The 21,618-nt window shown below is 41.1% G+C and overlaps 3 protein-coding genes across 4 annotated transcripts in view; 2 read left to right on the top strand and 1 right to left on the bottom strand.

Moving 5' to 3' along the window:
* Positions 1–9,167, top strand: part of LOC149033908 (histone-lysine N-methyltransferase SETD2-like) — a 23,845-nt gene extending 14,678 nt beyond the window's left edge. For both annotated transcript variants that reach the window (XM_089194208.1, XM_089194207.1), the window contains 14 exons: positions 1–98; positions 273–364; positions 850–932; positions 1,487–1,621; positions 2,352–2,462; positions 2,955–3,458; positions 4,014–4,049; positions 4,358–4,406; positions 4,664–4,688; positions 5,133–6,530; positions 7,055–7,178; positions 7,268–7,474; positions 7,698–7,799; positions 8,168–9,167. In XM_089194208.1, the coding sequence (XP_089050334.1) occupies positions 927–932; positions 1,487–1,621; positions 2,352–2,462; positions 2,955–3,458; positions 4,014–4,049; positions 4,358–4,406; positions 4,664–4,688; positions 5,133–6,530; positions 7,055–7,178; positions 7,268–7,474; positions 7,698–7,799; positions 8,168–8,311 (2,841 nt within the window). In that variant the 5' untranslated portion in view covers positions 1–98; positions 273–364; positions 850–926 and the 3' untranslated portion in view covers positions 8,312–9,167. The remainder of the gene's footprint in view (positions 99–272; positions 365–849; positions 933–1,486; positions 1,622–2,351; positions 2,463–2,954; positions 3,459–4,013; positions 4,050–4,357; positions 4,407–4,663; positions 4,689–5,132; positions 6,531–7,054; positions 7,179–7,267; positions 7,475–7,697; positions 7,800–8,167) is intronic.
* Positions 9,168–11,123: 1,956 nt separating this feature from the next.
* LOC113683395 (uncharacterized) lies at positions 11,124–20,646 on the bottom strand. Its single transcript, XM_089194205.1, has 4 exons — positions 18,742–20,646; positions 17,662–18,381; positions 16,823–17,061; positions 11,124–16,342 (listed from the first exon to the last, which is right to left on the bottom strand). The coding sequence occupies exons 1-4, from the start codon at positions 20,644–20,646 to the stop codon at positions 14,836–14,838; spliced, it is 4,371 nt and encodes a 1,456-aa protein (XP_089050331.1). The 3' UTR covers positions 11,124–14,835.
* Positions 11,179–13,934, top strand: LOC149033907 (cytochrome P450 10-like). Its single transcript, XM_089194206.1, has one exon. The coding sequence runs from the start codon at positions 11,179–11,181 to the stop codon at positions 12,808–12,810; it is 1,632 nt and encodes a 543-aa protein (XP_089050332.1). The 3' UTR covers positions 12,811–13,934.
* Positions 20,647–21,618: the final 972 nt, after the last annotated feature.

The following is a 21,618-nucleotide window of genomic DNA, read 5'->3' as shown; positions in this document are numbered from 1 at the left end:
TGGACTGTCCATGGCTTGTTGAGGATTGGATTTTTTACTCAGAGACCCATCCCAGCTGGTGCAGAGCTCACGTTCGATTACAAACTGCAGCGCTATGGGTAGGTGGACAATGTACATGCTACTGTCAAAGCTTCATGTCTGTGGGTGACACTAAACTGAGAGATTTTAAAATGTGAGGAACTGTACAGCAGTCACACAGAAAGAAGATCCCTTTGAACTGGGAAGGAGAAGCTTACAACAAATTCATAGATATAATTTTTGTCATTATTCAGGAAAGTTGCTTAGATTTGCCATTGTGAAGCACCAAATTGTCGTGGATTTATTGGAGGAGACAAACCTCTGAAGAACACAGTGGAAAGAATAAGTATGCAAAAAGATTTTTAATTACAACCTTGAGAGTGACCAGGATTTACTTTCTCCCTGAGATATCCCCCCTGAGTCACACATTAACCCGTTAACTCCCAGAAGTATTGAACATATAACTTCTCCCTTTAATATTCATACACTATCTAATAAACCAATTATGAGAATACTCAAACTGATCAGGTTTAAGTTTTTATCTCGATCTAACATCAAATTCTTGTAACTAATTGACAAGGAAATGTGTAGCAGCTAGAGGGGAGAATTAACAATCAGATCTTGGGAGTTGAATGGTTAAGGTCATTAGAATGAATAAAATGATCACCTATTGAAGAAGCTCTTGATTGGTAAACAAATTCTCCTTGTCAGCACCTTATGAAATGTATAGAGAACAGTACAGAGAATCTGCATACTGATACTAGACTGTAGAGGTATAAGGTCACACAATTTAGGTGTAATTCATGGTTTTCCTTTTTTTCTCCATGTAAGCAACCCCACCTATCACAAGCTCACCAAGGAGGAGACGTAAAAAGCAAACAAGGAACTTGTCAAATGAATTTGATGATATGACGGTGAGATGAAGAACAAATTATAATGATTTGTACTTTTGTTGCAATGTAGCAATAAAGCTGTTGTATAATCTATCATTGTGAGTGTAGTGGTTTAACAGGTAGACAAGGCTATCCAGCAGGGTTCAGTTGTAAAATGCTATCCAATTTACTGTGCCATCTACTGGATAAAGACTTCTTCAGTGGATAGTGTTATGCACTCTCCCAACAACCATGGCCTGTTCTTTAGCTTGTCCCTGATGAGATTGCTCATTTGCATGTATGTTTTCTGTGGTAGGATACAGAGTTTTATTAGTAAATATCCACTTGGAAGTGAAGGGGAATTCCCTTTGACTCAAAAATGTGTCACAACTTTTCTCAAATTTGAGTTAGTTTTGGTAAACATCGTCTAACACAATGATTGATGAAATTCAATATTATTTCACCTACCAGACTGCAAGTTGATGTCTATGATGTGAATTTGCAACTGAACTTTGAGGCCCTTTTTTTGTTTCACAAAGCTGTTATTACAATCAATTTTTTCACCAAAAGACATTATTCTCTAATTTTGTTTTAAGTTGGAAGATGAGGTTGAGAAACTTCTAGGTGATCACAGAGGGTTGGTACACAGTGACCAGGCATTGAGGCTGTCCAGATTGATGGTGCGGGCAGAGACTATGGAACAGAGGATAATGCTTCTGAAAATCCTTCAGGTATTTGATAACCAGTTCCATGTGTGTCTTGGACAATCCCTCTCAAAGAAGGCTGGCAGAATTAAATCTTGCTGAAAACAAGTGCTTTTATTCAAATAAAAAACTTGATATAGAGTACCATGTGTCAATTTTTATTCTTTGTGTATGGACTCACTCAAAATATCCATGTATGGATTAAATAAAAGTTTGTATAAACAGGCGAAGTTAGGAAATCTCCCAATTCAAACTCTGCTGCTAGAACAGAAGATCCCAACAATGACCATGGGATGGAAGGAGGGGGAAGAATGAGGATGGTTGTTGGTTTGAAAGGGGAGTCCTTCTCTTTCATATACTGCTGTTTTGAGAAAAGTTGTTGGAAAAAGCATTTAAGAGTACAAGACAAGCACAAAAAGTATTGTGGATAGTTTCCAGGTCACTGTTGCTAGACCTCAGGACTTTACAGTAGCAAATCTGAGAAAGCATCCCTGTAAGGAAGAGACATGCTGGGTTTGATGAATGTATTTATTTTTTTGACTTATTAAAATTCATTAATCACCAAACCCCAGATGACCAACAAGTTTGTTTGTGTAATTTTTTCCTTTTTCCAACAACCTTTCTTGAAAACAGCTATATACAGATGAAGAGTTACAGTCATAACATTCTGTAGCATATAAATGTGGTTTTTTAATTGCTTAAAATGTGCTCTTTGTCTACAAGTTTGTTTGATTGTTTTTTTGTGATGTTTTTATAGCACACCACAGACCAGTCATGTTTAAAAGGGTTCCTCAGGTATCAGGGGCTTTCTCTACTTTGGAGCTGGATGGTGGACGGTGGAGGAAAGAAAATGAAACTTCAGTTAGAGGTGATGGTCAATGTGTACCTTCTCCTAGCAGAGTTAATAGTAGCTCAGGAGAATTGCAGGATTGATCATTCCGGAAAATGTTCAACAAGAAAGCAAATTTGCTACACCAGTGTAGCAAGAATTGTATGCATGTCAAGGATTTGTTAGTTTTTCAACTATCAACATGTGCAATGTACATTTACAATGATGTTTGGTTTGTCGGAAATTTTGAAGAGACTGAAGGGGGAAGGCACAAGGGCAAAGTTGTGGAATGGTATTCCTGAAGAGTATTTATGGAGTTAGGGTTTTTTGCTAGTGATTATATATTTATCTCATAAATAGTGTTATAAAATGTGAACTGTTTTGCCGATGTTTTTTGTACACATTTTTTGTTGAGAGCCATCAGTTTATCAGTTTACATTGTTCTATGCACCATCTATAACTAGAGTTCAACATTACCATTATTATACAGGCAAGAAATTAACTGTTATCTTCAAATATTGTGATTTCTAGTTGCTAGAGACATTGAAATGCCTTCCTATAGCAACAAAGAACCAACTTGAAGATAGCAAGGTAATAAAGGTGGTGAGAAAATGGGCGTCGTCATTCTGTCCGACTGTCGAAGCGGGGTCCAGCAGTGGACAGGAGTCACATGGCAACAGTCCGGCAGATTCAGAATGTACGGCAGGAACAGAAGATAATGATGACGAAAACCAGCAGTTAGCAAAATCCATTGATGGAGATAAGAAAGCTATTGGTAGCCTTGTGCTATTTGAACGGCAAAGCTCTATCAAGGACCAATCAGATGATGAATCTTTGGATGCAGAAGTGGCCAGTTTTATTGTCGACAAGACTGTAGATAGCAGAACCATAAAGAACAAACTGCTGCCAGAGAACTTTGAGAAATCCCCTGATGACCTTTCAGAGGACGACCTCAGATCTGAGGACGAGCGATTGCCTGAAAGCGGCATCGGACTAAAGGCGAATGAGCTGTTGAAGTCATGGAGTTCACTGAAGGTGATGCCATTTTGCCAACCAGATACTTGTCAGAACAAGATATGTTTATGTGTAATAGTTTGTTGAGGGAGGGGAGGCGGGGTGATTTTAATTCCATTTAAGTGGAGTCTTTGGCTTCATTTCCTAAGTAATAACTTTCTTTGTCTCTCATTTAACACATCTAAATTAACAACAACCAGATACTCGAGGGAAAAAGGATATCTTAAAGCACGATAGCCCATTAAGGTTTCGTGTCTGTAGCCTAAAAGGGTAAGCGAGAGCAAATTGGAACGTTCATAGAAATTTGTACAAGGAAACGAAGAGAGGGAAAAGGAAACCGAGAGAATTTTCAAACACAAAGCTTATTCAAGTACGGGTACCCTGTTGATTTTCTACTCTGTTTTGCGTTTTACCAGAAAGGTTATACGTTTTTAAAACACCGTGAGTTACAAGCTGGTGTGGTTGTTTGTAAATCGTTCGAACTCGACTCAACAAACTAGAGCTTTACCTCAGACCCTTGAGCCAGAGTCTAACGCGTTAAAACTGGGGCATTTTTTGCCTTGTTTTTGTTTGTAGGAAGTTTACCCAATACCGAAGAAAACTGCAACTCCAGTAAGTATTCTTAAAGTGACACTCGAAACAGTGGGCATTTTTCCTCTCTGTGTTTTATTTATTTATTTATTTTGTAGTTTGTCTTCGCTTTACCTTTTTTTTTTAAAGCCGATCGTTGATGAAAAAGGAGAGGGTGAAACTCTCTTGCTGAAAAAAAGGGTGTATTCTTAGTTAGCCAGAGTGTTGGTATCAAATTCCATTTTGCTGCTTTTAACTTTTGCAATTTAGTAGATGGTCTTAAATGTTGTTGTTGTTTGTTTGACATTCAATTGCATGATCGTCTGATTCTCTTTGTTCTCTTTGTTCAGGCCAAGCAAGACCGTGTTGCTGAGTTGTTAGTCGCAGCTAGCCCAGCAGGTAGGTAAACTCTGTTTTACATGATCTTGTTTATTGCGTGATTGATCAGTTTTTTGACCATGGAACCCTGATATAGTTACGCATTTTCATCAGAGAGTGGATTTTGTGTAAACCATGTGTGCGACAAAGTTTTTTTCAGATTTCATTTGTTGTTTCACGGGGGCGGGACAAAGAAAGAACTTAACTTCCCATGAGGATCATCATAATTTGGAAAAACTGATTGTTAAAAAGTGATTAATTTGATATTTTTTTTATAGGAAGTGGTGACGGTGATCATGCAAGGTGAGACAACAAATTTAATAAGAGAACATATATCACTAAAAAGTACAGGTTTGAAGAATTTCTACGTTGAGAAGATGAATTTTTGTATCGCCTGGGAAAGTAAGGGTTACCATTCATAGAGCGCTTTTCGATTGAGTGCCTTAAAACAAAACCAAAGTAATTATTATGGAAAGAAGAAAGGAAAATACCCAGAAGAGCCAATGAAAACTCAGAGTAAAAACAAGCAAACCGCCCAAAGGGCAGGAAAATTCGGGCGACCAAGTCGCGATTGATTTTAGTTTTGCATCTGATTGGTCGAGAGAGTGACGCGAGTTTTTCGGACTAATCATAGAGGAGAGTAGAGTAAAACCAGTACAATCCCATATTACTTTGGAGACTCAATTAAAAGTTACTCTGTTAATGGTCTTTGAATCTCTGATCTGATCTATGATTGTATTTCTGTAGGACTCCCATTGAGAACATCGGTTCTCCAGGAAAATTAGATGCCATCATGAAGAGTTTACAGGACTCTCCCAAACCCCTCTATCCATCTGAATCCAGAACTCCGCCTGTTTCTCAGGGATTCTCTACCTGCAGTGAAGACACTGAGATGCCGCAAGACTCTTCGAGTGCCACCCCTCCGTCAAAAACTGGTGACTTCAGTGCTTTGGAATTCGGAGAAGACGTGGATACCCAAGCGGATTCAACTCCTGATAAAGGAGAAGGAACTCATTCAAGTTCACGGGTGTCGGATTCTGTTGAAGTTACTCAGAAGCAAGATTCGAAATTACAGAACATGATGCAGACATTCGGTTATCAACAGCGCATGAACGTCAGTGTGGAGCATGGGATGGGCTCTTTCCAACATAAACCCGGCCGCAAAAAGAAAAAGAAAAAATGGAATCAATTGCAGAACTTTTTTCAGCAACAGGGAAGAAATCCTCAAGGATTGGTAGATAAAAACGCTGGGAACTTTAACGTGAATCCTCAAACAAACTTAAGACCTCAGCAAGGTGCGGCGACGCAGTGGAGAGGTCAGTCGCAAAATCCCCCTGCGACTTTCCAAATGGGAAACCAATTCTTCTGCAGTAGCGGACCAGCAGTTGGACAAGATCAAGGACCACGGCCACAAAGTATAGTTTCTGGAAGTTTTGTGGGAAATTTCTCTCAACAACCTCCACCACTACCAAACTTTAATGTACCTCCTCCTAATATGTCACCTATGGAATTTTTTCGCAAAGTTCCACCACCCAATATCCGTCCGCAGACTCATCCAATGATTCCTCAGCAGCTACAGCCAAATCCGCTTATACCGCCCCCTCAGCAAGTACCTCCTCCACCCCTTCAGAGTAGTCAATCGCAGTTCTTTCCACCTAGTCAACCTACCCCCTCTTACACTCGGCTTCCTCCTCCGCCACCTTTTCAAGCCAATGTTACCACTCCACCAACAACACAGTTTTCACACTCCAACCCTAACCCTATTCAACAGCAATTTCCTCAAAGCATCCAGGCTGCTTTTCCACCACAGCAGAATCAGTTTCAATTTAATACACCCCCTCCAAACCTTAACATCGCGGCCGCTCAACAGGGGAATTCAGCTGGAAATATACCAGGGCCTCTGCGGCAGGTGACTGGTCCAACAGAAAGTGTACCACAACCCGAGTTGGGGTCGCTCTCTGTTCAAACTGGAGCTGTGACGACGTCGATGTCAGATGCCTTTGAATGCAGAGAGGGCTTTCCTTCAGATTCAGAACCGTGCACGCCATCACCTGTGAAACACAAACTACCGGGGCATCTCCCTCCACATTGGAAATCAGCCACCGATAGCCAAGGAAAAGTTTACTACTATCATGCCCTAACAAGGTGAGGAATCGTACTTGTTTGTTAGAAATGTGACTTTATTATTGCTCAATGCCCACTGTGAGTCCTTGGTAAATGATGAACTGTTGTTTATCTGGGTTTTTTGTCATACGATAACTGTGACGAGTTAGTTACTTCTAGGTCTCGGAAGTGTTAATCATTTATCGGAAACTGATTTTGTTGTTTTCTTCAGCAAGTAACATCGCTAGAGCCGTTTGATTTTCATGAGAGAGTTAAAAGTGTGTCCCAGGCCCTTGGTCAGTGGCCGTGCTCCAGATGTCTTCTTCCATGTCTTGTTTTCTTATATTTTCTTTTTCGACCTTAATTTTATTCCTGGCGACTATCGCCCAACAGCGTCTAAGAAAAAAAAATTGAACCTGTCCTTTAGAAAATTTCCTACGAAATTCCAATATATGAAGTTTTTACTAACGCAATGAGAGTGGGTTTATGTTGTTTCCCCTTCCCCCCCCTCCCCCCCCCCCCCCCCACTCAGTGATCCTCATATTTAACTTTCTTTCTTTTCGTAGGAAAACCCAGTGGGATGTTCCAAGCTGGGACAGCAGCCCTTCATCAGAGGAAGAACACCCTTATGTTGTCCCAGAACCTGATCATACAAGTATTTCTGCTCACAGCTACGTTGATATGGACGAGGTAAGGCAAACCAGCAACTTGATTGGGGCAACTACTTCCTTGTCCACTCAGAATGAAATCTGAAGTCAACTCTTCTTGTTATCCTCCAGGATTCACCACCAAAACCCAAAATAAAGAAATTAGCAAAGGCTCCCACAACACCTCCGGAGACCCCCCCTGAAAGCCCGACGCTTACTTATACCACAGCTCCAGCAGATACCACTGCACACAGGAGGGGGGATCACTTGCTGAGAGATGGTACCTCAAGCAGCTCCTCGTCACACCAGAGCAAGAACAGAGAGCTTTTTAGAATGAAGGTCAGTTGAGTCCGTCTCAGTGGTGACGTTACCTTCCCAGAGCCTGTGAGGCCAGTGTTACGCCATGGCCTCTTTCTCAACATGTCACGCAATTTTTATCGGTTTCAGAACCATATTATTCCTGTTGTTTTGCTCACTCATGTAAATTCTAGCATTGTTTCGGATGTACTGTATATCTGTTTACTAACTGGTGTATTTTCGTTTTCAATATTTCTCTCCGCAGCTTTCTAATGTGGTCGTTAACTGCTTAAATCCTTTCTTCAAAGTTGACTGTAAATCAGGCAGGATCCTGAATACTGACGATTTCAAGTATTTGGCAAGGAAGGTGTGTGTTTCTCTCGCTGAATCTTTTAATTCTTAATTTATTTTGTAGAAATCAAGTCAGCGTTACTTGAGTCGGTAGTATTTACAAAATGAATTAGATCCAATTTTGCAAGTCTGTGGATGAAACTCTGGTCTACAGCGTCCAAATGAAAAATACTGAAAATTGTCGCTCGCACGGTAATGTTTTAATTTGCTCAACAAGGTGGTTCTATCAGTCGCCGCGAACAGAGTATTAAAGGGGGGGGGGGGCTACAGAAAAGGGGGGAATCGCTCGAATACTACAGAGCCTTAGGGGGGTCAGATAAATTTTATTTCAAGTGTCTTCTTTCTGAAATTAACTATGCTGAGGAACGTTCTTTTCTTCCGCAGTTAACGCACGGAATCCTGAATAAGGAGATGAGCCACTTAAAAGAAGATGACTCATTGCAGTGCAATGACTCTGTCAAAATCAAAACAAAAGAGTACATTAAGAACTATATGAAAAAGTTTGGAGCTGAATATAAGAGATCCTAGTTAGTAAAAGACCTTAGTTTTACTTTGTACATATTATTCTTAGCCGAGGAAACAGTCTTAAAAAATGTTTCTAATATTAGTTAGGGTGTTAGTTTTAGCAAGCTTTGTAAGAGCGCTTTTCAATTGAATGTTGCCAATGCAAGATCAAAGAATTGGCCTTGTAATCTCAACGAACGATGAGAACAAATTGAAATTTCTGAAAGGAGCCAGTGGGATCTCAAAGTAAAACAACCAATCAGAGGAAAGCGCGGGAAAACGTACGTTGCCAAGTCGCGAGTGATGTTTAGCCTTGGATCTGATTGGTGGAGAGGATGGTGCGAGTTTTCTTGACCAATCGCAGAGGGTATTTAAGCAAAGGAAAGGTAGTCTAGACTTTGTACGTTGGACACTCTATTGGATTTCGCTCTTATCTTTTAGTTTGATATAGATTAGTTCAAAATAGTCTTAGCTTGTATTTAGGCGTTATTAACATTTCAAATTTCGGAGAAAAATTGTAAATACAAAGTTTTTGTCGTTTCTGTTATTTCATTTATTAGGATGTGAAATAATTTATCTCCTTAAATGCATCCATGTAAAATACCTCATTCGTTTGTTCGGACAGTTTTCTGCCGGTTGCTATCTCTGTGCTCTTGTAAATGTATTGCGTTTGTTTTTGATGTCGGTGCTGTGCGTTTTTCCATGAAAGGTAGCGCTAACTTTGGGGATAAATAGAATAGGAGCGAATCCGACTCCTTTACTAGTTTGTAAATTATTTGGCACGACTCTATCTTTACCTTTTAAGGTTCTGCTGTCGCTGTGTTTGTCTGTCACTTTGCTGTTTGACCATTCAAATGAAAGCTACGGAGAAGCCCTTTCATGTGGGACTGTTTATTCTGCTGTCAAAGAGTTGTAGTACAGTCGTTGTAAACCTTGTTTTATTCTCCAACGTGTTTCTTCTAGTTGTCGTAGACTTCTCCAGGGATTTTTATTTGTAAACACTACACGCCAGTATTTATAAGCCATGGTTAGCGGCCATGCGTGGGTCAAACACTGTAAAGGCCTGATTACCCAGTAATGAAATTGTTAGATAATCCAAGCTGATAAAAGCGCGAAGACAAAATGTTCCGCTGGTAACATGTTGCCATCCTATGTACAGTCGCCCTCTACCCTCCAAAAGAAAATCGGGAAGGGGCCAGATTTTCTTTTGGAGGGTAGGGGGCGGCAGTTCACTGGCTTTATGCCACAGCTTCCTGACCATAGAGCGACATTACTGTTTCCCTACAGCGTGACATTCGGCGAGTCTCGTCCGTGACAAAAAAAACTGCGTTGATTCACATACATAAGAGCAAAATAAAACATTTCTACAGATGGCAGAGATCCAAGTTGCGAAGTTTTTATCACAAGCACAATCCAAAATTAGGTCCCAAAATATTGATTAAAACCGCAAACCGTTAACATTTCGTTCTGAATCCAAAATGCGTAGAAAGATAGTCTCTAAATCCGCCCATCCGTTTTCTTATTCATCCCTCTCGTTCCAGCCTTCTGCAATAAGACTCAAAGAGCACTGAGCACTCGCTTGCCAAAATTACGCCTGCTCTGCAGGCTATCATTCCAAGAGTGACCTTTCAAATGAAAGCTACCCAACAATATTTTCATGAGGCTCTCTTTATCACGCTTCACTTGAGGTCTTTTAAAATTTAACTCTGACTTGTGACTTAAACCATTCAATTGATAGCTGATATGGTGCCACACACTTTGTGATGTACCACGTGATTTTAATTCAAGTTTTTCAGTTGCCCGAGTGTTTCACCAATGCCTTTGAAAGGGAACTCAAGTGAACCTTTATTTTACGTGACGTTGTTTTTCACAGAGAAGTTTCGAGCATTCGTCATTCTCTCTGACGAAGGGCTAACGCTCGAAAAGTCAGCTTTGAAACTCTTCACGGTGGCCAATTTATGTTATCAGCTCAGTTGATGAATTACCTTTAGTTGTCATACTCTCCCACCGACGCAGCACCACAGTTTCTTTAGAAACTTAATCCCTTTATTTAATCGAAAAACAGACGTAACACGTAACATAATCGTCAGTCAAGGGAACCTCTTCAAGTCATACTGATCCGTTTCATGTTCGAAATGACTCAGCTTCCAAATATTCGCTGCCGTGTACACAGCTTCAGATAACCACCGAAGCGTTTCATTTTGACCCACTTTCCCGCCGACGAAGCACTACAGTTTCTCAGAACTACTGATGAATAACCTCGTTCACAAACTTAGTCAGACTAGTTCTGTTCTCAGCAAGCGGCAGCTGGTTACTGAAAAATATCCACAGCGTTCACAAAGTTAGCTGACCACCAGAAAAAAACATTGGACTGAGAACAAGGCTAGTGAGTCAAAGTCGAGCGTTCTTACGTCGATCGATTCAAGAGCCGTTTTCTCCCACAGAGTTTCCAATAAAACCATTATTTACCTCAACACTGAATGATTTCTAGGCTTATCCATAGAAAACAAAGAAAACAAAAGAAGTGGGCTATCCGAAAAGACCTATTTCAGGTTTATGCAAATTTTCGAAAATTTGGTGGACAATTCCAAGTTAAATTTCCCTTTCTTGTGCTTTTCAGTTATACTGATTTATACGCACAAGCTGTGTAGCTCAAGTTTGCTACAACTTTTGTCTGACTGATTTTGCCGTTATCTGAGTGACTTGTGTAGGTGAATCTTGGATCACGTGATGAATAGTTGTGTTGGCTTGTTATGCTACCCCACTGTGGAGTGCGTGACCATTCTCTAGCTGTCAAAATCATTTGATCTTCACCGCGACAAAGCCAGGTTCCATAGCAGTACGAATGATTCCTTCGATCTACGGAGTTTGGATAGCTGAAGTTGTTGGAGATGGCATTTACTGTTGGAACGAAAAGTAATCACTCTCTCGTTGTCTCATCTGGTCGGACTATTTTGTTCATGCTTAAACAAAACCATAGTCTCCGTGGTTTTCTGCCGTCGACATCAATGTGTTCTCTTTCGCCCATTTCAGTCGAAGATGCACCAAAAACAAAACCTTTTTCAGAAATCCCAGGTCCGCTCCGTCTTCCAGTTTTCGGAACAACTTGGACGTTCTTCGTGGGAACGAAAGGTCAGCCCCTTGGAAAGCGATTTTATGAAATCCAAGCAGAAAATGTCAAGAAATATGGGAAAGTATTCCGCAACAAACTACCAGGCATCGAAATTATCAATTTATCCGATCCTGCCGACGTTGCAAAGTTACTTCGATCGGATCCCAAATATCCAGAAAGACTGGACTTTCCGGCTTTAAATTTCTACCGGGAAAAAAGGAAGAAAATTCCTGGTGTTTTCTTTGCCGATGGTGAAGAATGGTACAAGCTACGAAGCGTCCTGAGTAAAAGAATGCTTCGACCGAAAGAAGTCGCCGACTATACTCCGAGTTTCAATGAAATTATCGGCGATTTTATTCACCGATTACGATCAGTTCGAGAGCCTAGTGGGTCAGAGAGAGAAAACGAAGTTTGTGAACTCGATAATGAACTTTTCAAATGGTCCTTTGAGTCTGTGGCGGAGATGTTGTTTGACAAAAGGTTTGGTTGTCTTGAAGAGGAAATCAACCAAGAGGCACAGACCTTCATAAAAGCCGTCGGAGATTTTCTGGCGAATGCGGTGGAGGTCGGTTTTTTGCCAACTTGGTTTTACAAGATCTACGAGACCCAGAAATTTAAAAAGTTTTTTGATAATTTTGACACGATGTACGACTACGCCGAACTATTTATCGGGAGAAGAATCAAGGAACTGGAGGAGAAGTCACGCAAGCCATCAAAGGAAACAGAGCGTGACCGAGCTGGCTTCTTCGAGTTCCTCCTGGCCAGCGGAAAGCTGACGACGGATGACCTGTTGGCAAGCGTAATCGATGTTCTGTTTGCCGGGGTTGACACTACGTCCAACACGATGCAATGGGTTCTTTACATGTTGGCCAAAAATCCTGAGAAACAGAAGATTCTTCGACGGGAAGTGCTCTCAGTGGTAGGAAATTCTACCTTTGCAACGCCGGAAACGCTCGTTCGTATGCCATACCTGAAGGCCTGGTTAAGAGAGACCCTTCGCCTATACCCTGTTCTCTCTTCTATCCCGCGAAGACCGAAAGAAGACATAATATTAGGGGGCTACCATATCCCTGGGGGCACTGCTCAAGTTGAGTTCCTTGTTCACCAAATGGGGCGAGATGAGAGTATTTTTGAAGATGCCGAAGCGTTTAAACCGGAGAGATGGTTGCGAAACAAAGATATCACTTTGATCGAATCAGCAGAAGCTTTCGCTTCTCTTCCATTTGGATTCGGAACACGTATGTGCCTCGGTCGACGTATTGCCGAGTTAGAGCTTCATCTGCTGATGGCCAGAATCGTGCAGCAGTTTGACATCTCTTACCCACCTGAGGCAGAGAATGTGGAACCGTTCATGAGAGGTGTCACCATTCCTGACAGACCTGTTAGAGTGCAGTTTGTTGACAGAAAATGAGTCAGGTTTACATGTTGCCACGTTTACACTGCATTGTAAGACTGTTTTGAGCTGAAAGTGGGACAAATTCTGATGACAATTGCAACTCGTTTAAATAATCCACACTTATTCGATCGAAGGTGTTCAATAAGTCACATTTTATAAGCCAGCTTGAACCATTTCAGTGATTCTCTGCCAATCACTTTACATTTTATTTCTCTTTAGAATTATTCAGTGATGTTACTTGAAGGTCACGTCTTCTCGTTAACAATTTTTTTCATTTTTATAAAAAGTTCGCTCGGTAATATATTTGATTCGGTGTTCTGAAATACTGGAAAAGTTATCTTGCTGAACTGCATATATATACATATATATGTGTGTGTGTATATAAATGCAGGCTTTTACAACGTAGGGATGTCGCAATTCAAAGTTCTCACAAGGACGTCGATGCACTAAATTTGACATCAGACACGTATAACCGTGATTCCAATATGATTTATTGCAGAGTAATAATCTGATGTCAAACACGTCAAACTAAAATACAAGCAAAAAACACCTAATCGAAGGAACATTACACGGAGTTAAGTTAAAACAATAATTATTACACAACAATACAAGAAAAGACGAGCGCACAAAAACCTAACAATGATCGATCAAATAATAAAACGAAATCAACAAGGGAAGAGAAAAATACGTTTACCGATTGTCCTCTCTGTACGCCTGAATAGAAGTTGCAAATGAACGCAGTAATGAACTTCGCAGATAACTCTCTCGCATTAACTCTCTCTCTCAAGCAACAACGCACGAGGTACTGTAATAGCCCTTTTGATCTTACGCGTCACTAATGTCTAACAAACCTAATCTTTAACTTAACAACAGTTACAATGTGTATATATTTGTGTATTTCAAATACATTTCAACGCTCTTAGGAACTATTTTTCTCGCATGCAAATTTTGGTCGTATACAAATTTATTTGGTATTCTTTCGGTTTTCATTGAATATTTATTGTCTTGTAACTCATAGATATGGCACAATAGTAGCAGACGAAAAATCTGTTGAGTTTTTTTAGTCAACAAAATGCAATCCCCTACATAATTTTCCTTTGATAATAAAGTAACCTTTTCCAGGCGTTCAGTTGATAAAACGGAGTGAAATAGTAGCAGCAGGGGGAAAATGAAGGATAATGAGGATACAAAAGTATCTATAAGCATACAAGAGTCTGTGTGAGGATACAACAGTATCTACACATAGGGGTACAATTAACCCTTTACACCCTAAGATCAGTATGCATATTCTCCATACTGTTTTCTATACATTTCCTATGGTGCTGACAAGGAGAATTTGTTTAATAATCAAGAGCTCTTGTACTTGTTGATCATTTCCTCTATTCTCATGACCTTAATGTTTAATTCAGGAGTGACACTGTAAGGAGAAATTAGATGCTAGTCAGTCTTAGGGGTTAAAGGGTTAAATTGATAAAACTACTGGGGTATTTGTGAGAATACAAGGGTTTGCATTATTATACGATTAAGAGTATCCTTTTTTTCTTTTTTTTTTAATGTGTTTATTTTGGCATGTTAAACCACAATATTTTTTGTCAAAAGCCTTGCAAGAAATTTCCAAAAATTTAAGCTCAGAAAAAACTTATTTTTCAAGTCACACATTTGTTTAAAAGTCTCTTGAGTTGACTAGCTAATTACCTTTGAAAAAGGATTAAAAATTTTCTTTCCTCGAAGAACTAATCGCGTTCGAAACCTAAAATTGTCACACTTTCTTGGGTTGTTTACTGAACTAAAAACTTAAAAAATAAATTGGAGTTTTTTAACTTCGTAACTCTTATAAAGAGATAACACTATACGCTGTCTTGTTTCAGTAATGAACTTAGATGTCTGATGAGCATTTTACAGAAATGCTCTCCTCTGTGTATCGATCCGAGTTTTCCTTCGCAGATGGCGTCCTTTTTCTACAGGCTAGTAATTAAATAGTTCCGAGCTTTACTAAGTTCAGTTCATTCTGCTACAGAGGTTTTATCAAAGTCATGGCTCTTAAGGTGCGCTAGGCACCGGCCAATTTCCAAAATCAAATGTCACGTTGTCGCCCATGATCATAAATGGCGCCCATTGAGAAACTTTATCAAAGCCGTTATTTCTCATCCACTTCCTGGCCTTGTGGAGAGATTCACTTGCGCTTTCACCGCGGTACAAATGTTTGTAGAAACAAGTCATGAACTGCTCTGTGGCTATGTCATCCAGGGCCCATCGTGCCGCTAACACTGAACGAGCTCCGGATCCTAAGAACGCTCGGGCAATTCCAATAACTCCCTCGGTTCTAATCTGTCCACGAGCACTGTGAGAACAACTAAGCACCACCAGTTTAGCTCGCAACCGAGTTTTTGAAATATCTGCCATCGTCAAAAGATACTCTTCCTCTCGAGGAAAAGGTCGGGATTGGGTAGGGTGCTCAGGAGAAAGAGCAATCTCCCCTCTTTCGGGATCTCCATGCGCAGCAATGTGTATCAGGCTCACTGAGTTTATCGCTTGGAGTACAGAATGCTTTGTAGCGGACTCTCCTATCAAAGGCCTTACGCCAAGAAGTGTTCCAATCATCTCTGCTTCCTTTCTTGCACACGGCAATGGTATCATATTTTTGCACCTTCCTTTGTAAATCACCGTTCCAACCACAGGGTCACCCACTATCAGAGCCCCGGTCTGACTGTGATAGTCTGGAGGACTATCTTGTACAAGCTTTAGAGTCGTGAGAGAGGGAACCAGCCGAATCCTGCATGTCTCTGATAAATACTTGCCTCCTTCGTCAGTCAAGGCTGCAAATGGCACATGGTACACACAGGAATCAGGCACAATTATGATCTCGGGCTGCTTCAGTAAACTGGCCACGGGAGCAATGATCATCTCGTAACACAATTGAAGACTTGTTTTGAACTCTTCGGTATCATAGTAATGACGGTTACGAGGTGACATCAGTTCTTTTAAAAACTTATCTAACTCAGGGACTATTCCGGTCACCTTGTTTGGGTCCAGGTTCACTTTCTTTTCTGAAAAAAGAATAGCTCCCGTTGCTTTTATTATCCAGAATCGTACATCACTTTTGCCAACCGAAATGTACAGGCATGCACAGTGTGCTTCTTTTCTGATGATCCCTTGAATGCCACACCAAGATTGTGGATCGCTTGAGATCTGCTCTTGAGCAGAGTACCGATCTGTCATCAAGTCGGCCAGGCCTCTTGCCCTTCTCAGCTCTTCGACGTAAAGGGCGTCTTGCGGCTTTCCAGTGGAAGACAGCAACCTGCTGAACAACTTGTAGGGAAAGGTGCCGTGCTCTTCTAAAAGAGATATTTTAAACTCATCGTTTTCTTTAAGAGAACCTCTCAAAGTTTCGAACTTTCGAATGCCTTGAAAAAGACACGAAGAAGCCTCTTCAGGATGACCTTGTGACACCATTAACGCCGATAGATTACAAAGGCAGTGAAACTCGTTCAAGTTGAGTCCGATGTCCCTACTTAATAGAAGAGCTTGCTTAACGTGTTCTTCGGCTATGTCATTTTTACCAAGAGATTGGTAACAAAATCCTAAATTGTTGTAGCAGACTGCTACTTTTTCTCTATCACCGATGTCCATAAAAATTGTAAGGGCTTTCTCCAAATATTCTTGAGCCTTGTCAAATTCACCACGATCAATAGAAATTGAACCAAGGCCTGCGTAGTCACTTGCTTCTCCCGTTCTATCATCGATACGCTTTCTAACTATCATTGCCTTCTCAAGATAGTCGTCAGCCTTTGCATACAAGCCGAGCGAGGAAAAAATCCTTGAGAGGTTTCCATACTCTATTGCTACTCCATTACTGTCACCAATTTCTATTGTGATAGCGAGTGCTTTCTCGTGATATTCTCGGGCCTTGTCATATTGACCGAGTAATTGGAACAAAGTTCCTCGGTTTCCGTAGCTTTTTGCTTCTCCATCCCTGTCACCAATTTCTATTGCGATAGCGAGTGCTTTCTCGTAATATTCTCGGGCCTTGTCATATTGACCGAGTAATTGGAACAAAAGTCCTAGGTTTCCGTAGCTTGCTGCTTCTCCATTACTGTCACCAATTTCTATTCTGATAGCGAGTGCTTTCTCTTGATATTCTCGGGCCTTGTCATATTGACTGAGTGATTGAAACAAAGTTCCTAGGTTTCCGTAGCTTGATGCTTCTCCACATCTGTCACCAATTTCTATTCTGATAGCGAGTGCTTTCTTGTGATATTCTCGGGCCTTGTCACATTGACCGAGTAATTGGAACAAAGTTCCTAGGTTTCCGCAGCTTACTGCTTCTCCATTCCTGAAACCAATTTCTATTGAGATAGCGATTGCTTTCTCGTGATATTCTCGGGCCTTGTCATATTGACAGAGTGATTGGAGCAAAGCTCCTAGGTTTCCGTAGCTTGCTGCTTCTTCATACCTGTTACCAATTTCTATTGCGATAGCGAGTGCTTTCTCGTGATATTCTCGGGCCTTGTTATATTGACAGAGTGATTGGAACAAAGCTCCAAGGTTTCTGTAGCTTGCTGCTTCTTCATACCTGTTACCAATTTCTATTGCGATAGCGAGTGCTTTCTCGTGATATTCTCGGGCCTTGTTATATTGACAGAGTGATTGGAACAAAGCTCCAAGGTTTCCGTAGCTTGATGCTTCTCCATCCCTGTGACCAATTTCTATTGTGATAGCGAGTGCTTTCTCCTGACATTCTCGGGCCTTGTCATATTGACCGAGTGACTGGAATAAAGCTCCAAGCTTTCTGTAGCTTGCTGCTCCTCTATCCCTGACACCAATTTCTATTCTGATAGCGAGTGCTTTCTCCTGACATTCTATAGCCTTGTCATATTGACGGAGTGATTGGAACAAAGCTCCTAGGTTTCCGTAGATTGCTGCTTCTCCATCCCTGTCACCAATTTCTATTTTGATAGCGAGTGCTTTCTCTTGATATTCTCGGGCCTTGTCATATTGACCGAGTGATTGGAACAAAGTTCCTAGGTTTCCGTAGCTTGATGCTTCTCCATGCCTGTCACCAATTTCTATTCTGATAGCGAGTGCTTTCTCTTGATATTCTCGGGCCTTGTCATATTGACCGAGTGATTGGAACAAAGTTCCTAGGTTTCTGCAGCTTGTTGCTTCTCCATGCCTGTCACCAATTTCTATTCTGATAGCGAGTGCTTTCTCGTGATATTCTCGGGCCTTGTCATATTGACCGAGTGATTGGAAGGAAGTTCCTAGGTTTCCGTAGCTTGATGCTTCTCCATCCCTGTCACCAATTTCTATTCTGATAGCGAGTGCTTTCTCTTGATATTCTCGGGCCTTGTCATATTGACCGAGTAATTGGAACAAAGTTCCTAGGTTTCTGCAGCTTGTTGCTTCTCCATGCCTGTCACCAATTTCTATTCTGATAGCGAGTGCTTTCTCGTGATATTCTCGGGCCTTGTTATATTGACAGAGTGATTGGAACAAAGCTCCAAGGTTTCCGTAGCTTGCTGCTTCTCCATGCCTGTCACCAATTTCTATTCTGATAGCAAGTGCTTTCTCTTGATATTCTCGGGCCTTGTCATATTGACCGAGTGATTGGAACAAAGTTCCTAGGTTTCTGCAGGTTGTTGCTTCTCCATGCCTGTCACCAATTTCTATTGTGATAGCGAGCGCTTTCTCGTGACATTCTCGGGCCTTGTCATATTGACCGAGTGACTGGAATAAAGCTCCAAGCTTTCTGTAGCTTGCTGCTCCTCTATCCCTGACACCAATTTCTATTCTGATAGCGAGTGCTTTCTCCTGACATTCTATAGCCTTGTCATATTGACGGAGTGATTGGAACAAAGCTCCAAGGTTTCTGTAGCTTGCTGCTTCTTCATACCTGTTACCAATTTCTATTGCGATAGCGAGTGCTTTCTCGTGATATTCTCGGGCCTTGTTATATTGACAGAGTGATTGGAACAAAGCTCCAAGGTTTCCGTAGCTTGATGCTTCTCCATCCCTGTGACCAATTTCTATTGTGATAGCGAGTGCTTTCTCCTGACATTCTCGGGCCTTGTCATATTGACCGAGTGACTGGAATAAAGCTCCAAGCTTTCTGTAGCTTGCTGCTCCTCTATCCCTGACACCAATTTCTATTCTGATAGCGAGTGCTTTCTCCTGACATTCTATAGCCTTGTCATATTGACGGAGTGATTGGAACAAAGCTCCTAGGTTTCCGTAGATTGCTGCTTCTCCATCCCTGTCACCAATTTCTATTTTGATAGCGAGTGCTTTCTCTTGATATTCTCGGGCCTTGTCATATTGACCGAGTGATTGGAACAAAGTTCCTAGGTTTCCGTAGCTTGATGCTTCTCCATGCCTGTCACCAATTTCTATTCTGATAGCGAGTGCTTTCTCTTGATATTCTCGGGCCTTGTCATATTGACCGAGTGATTGGAACAAAGTTCCTAGGTTTCTGCAGCTTGTTGCTTCTCCATGCCTGTCACCAATTTCTATTCTGATAGCGAGTGCTTTCTCGTGATATTCTCGGGCCTTGTCATATTGACCGAGTGATTGGAAGGAAGTTCCTAGGTTTCCGTAGCTTGATGCTTCTCCATCCCTGTCACCAATTTCTATTCTGATAGCGAGTGCTTTCTCTTGATATTCTCGGGCCTTGTCATATTGACCGAGTAATTGGAACAAAGTTCCTAGGTTTCTGCAGCTTGTTGCTTCTCCATGCCTGTCACCAATTTCTATTCTGATAGCGAGTGCTTTCTCGTGATATTCTCGGGCCTTGTTATATTGACAGAGTGATTGGAACAAAGCTCCAAGGTTTCCGTAGCTTGCTGCTTCTCCATGCCTGTCACCAATTTCTATTCTGATAGCAAGTGCTTTCTCTTGATATTCTCGGGCCTTGTCATATTGACCGAGTGATTGGAACAAAGTTCCTAGGTTTCTGCAGGTTGTTGCTTCTCCATGCCTGTCACCAATTTCTATTGTGATAGCGAGCGCTTTCTCGTGATACTCTCGGGCCTTGTCATATTGACCGAGTAATTGGAATAAAACTCCTAGGTTTCCGTAGCTTTCTGCTTCTCCATGCCTGTTACCAATTTCTATTCTGATAGCGAGTGCTTTCTCCTGATATTCTCGGGCCTTGTCATATTGACCGAGTGACTGGAACAAAGCTCCTAGGTTTCCGTAGCTTGCTGCTGTTCCATTCCTGTTACCAATTTCTATTCTGATAGCGAGTGCTTTCTCCTGATATTCTCTAGCCTTGTCATATTGACGGAGTGATTGGAACAAAGCTCCTAGGTTTCCGTAGCTTGCTGCTTCTCCATCCCTGTCACCAATTTCTATTCTGATAGCGAGTGCTTTTTCTTGATATTCTCGGGCCTTGTCATATTGACTGAGTGACTGGAACATTACTCCGAGTTTTGCATAACATAGTGCCTGGTGATGTGTGTTTCCCACCGTTTTCATGATGTTGATTGCTGATTCGTAAAATTTCCAGGCCTCCATTAATTTACTTTGTTGCTGAAGTATTATTGCCAGGTTTAAATGTAGCCATCCTTTTTCAGCGGTGTCATTAGAATCCAGGTATAGGAGGAGTTCCCTGAGGTATTTTTCTGTACTTGTGTAATCCTTTATATAATCGTAAGCACAGATTATTGCCAAGTAGATGGCTCGGAACGTAAAGTTCGCCAATGAACGATCGATAGCCTGCGCCTGACTGTGTAATATAATCAAACATTCCTTGTATACCTCGATGGCTTGCAACACGCGACAAGTTTTGCGAAGGAACTCGGCGACCACTATACCTATGAAGATAGCTGATTGAGCTTCTTCTATGCTGTCCATCTTGACCCTGTTTCTTCTCAGTTTGAAAGAAAAAAGGAGAAATTAGTGAAAACTTATACACGGATTGTTGGTGGAAAAACCTTTTTAGTTTTAAATTTTAAATTGCAATTTTTATCTTCCCCTCCCCACCAGGTATTCTTTTTGCTTTCACTTGCGGCGCACGTGATTTCACAACTAGCAAATTCCGTCAAAAAACTCTAACCTTGACATTGGAAAACTGACGGGGACATTTTTGGCGTAGTCATCGCCAGAAATCAAGGACATTTCGAGCCCGCTAACAATTATCAGCGGTATATCGTATTACACTCCGGAACAATAGAATATCAAGAGAATTCAATATGCCGGCGATCACGGCTCGATCTGCAAAGAAGAGTGTTTCGTACCATGACTTATACAATTTGAGCACCGCAGATCTTCTATTTGATGAAAAGAAAAAGAAAAGAAGACCTGCAAGTAAATCTTTGGGATTTTTCGAGGCAGAGCGATGACATGATGTCAGAATTTTGATTTGCTTTAATTTAACTTTACTACTGAATTTGCATTCAATGCCTGGCATATTTTTATTCCGAAAAGGACCGAGAACTAATTTATTTCCCTGCAAGAAAATAAACAAATATGACCGACGATTCGAAGATCAGCGTTGCTCGTGTTTAACTATTTCAGTCATAGTTTTCAACATGGCGTCTCGTCACTTACTCAACATGGAAAATAAGGGATATTCTGGCGCGTTGGGAACTTTTTTTGATGGGATGAAATGGCAATTTTACAGGATATTTGGACGCTTCGAACTCTGTAGCAGTCAATTCGATCGAGAGCAGTTGACTTTATTGATGCACTTTTCTGTAATAGGCGAGTGTTTGGGATGGAGAACGACGGATTTTGAAGAACTGTATGGCGACCTAGGTCAATAATCAATGACAAAAGAACTGGCTCGGGAAGTAAGTAGTTTTTATTTATCGAGTTCCTGTGAGG

Source organism: Pocillopora damicornis, chromosome 14 (assembly GCF_964200805.1).
Source record: "Pocillopora damicornis chromosome 14, jaPocDami1.2, whole genome shotgun sequence".
NCBI lineage: Eukaryota > Metazoa > Cnidaria > Anthozoa > Scleractinia > Pocilloporidae > Pocillopora > Pocillopora damicornis.
The sequence above is the reverse complement of the archived record's forward strand: the minus strand, read 5'-3'. Positions and strand labels throughout refer to the sequence as shown.

Bases quoted from the DNA above. Each gene is read 5' to 3' on its own strand.
- LOC149033907 (XM_089194206.1), top strand. From the start codon at position 11,179: ATGGCATTTACTGTTGGAACGAAAAGTAATCACTCTCTCGTTGTCTCA.
- LOC113683395 (XM_089194205.1), bottom strand. From the start codon at position 20,646: ATGGACAGCATAGAAGAAGCTCAATCAGCTATCTTCATAGGTATAGTG. The intron at 18,382-18,741 runs GCCCGAGAATAT...CAATATGACAAG, and splicing joins CACTCTGTCAATATAACAAG to GCCCGAGAATATCAAGAGAA. The intron at 16,343-16,822 runs GGCCCGAGAATA...TAAAAATGACAT, and splicing joins TTACTCGGTCAATATGACAA to AGCCGAAGAACACGTTAAGC.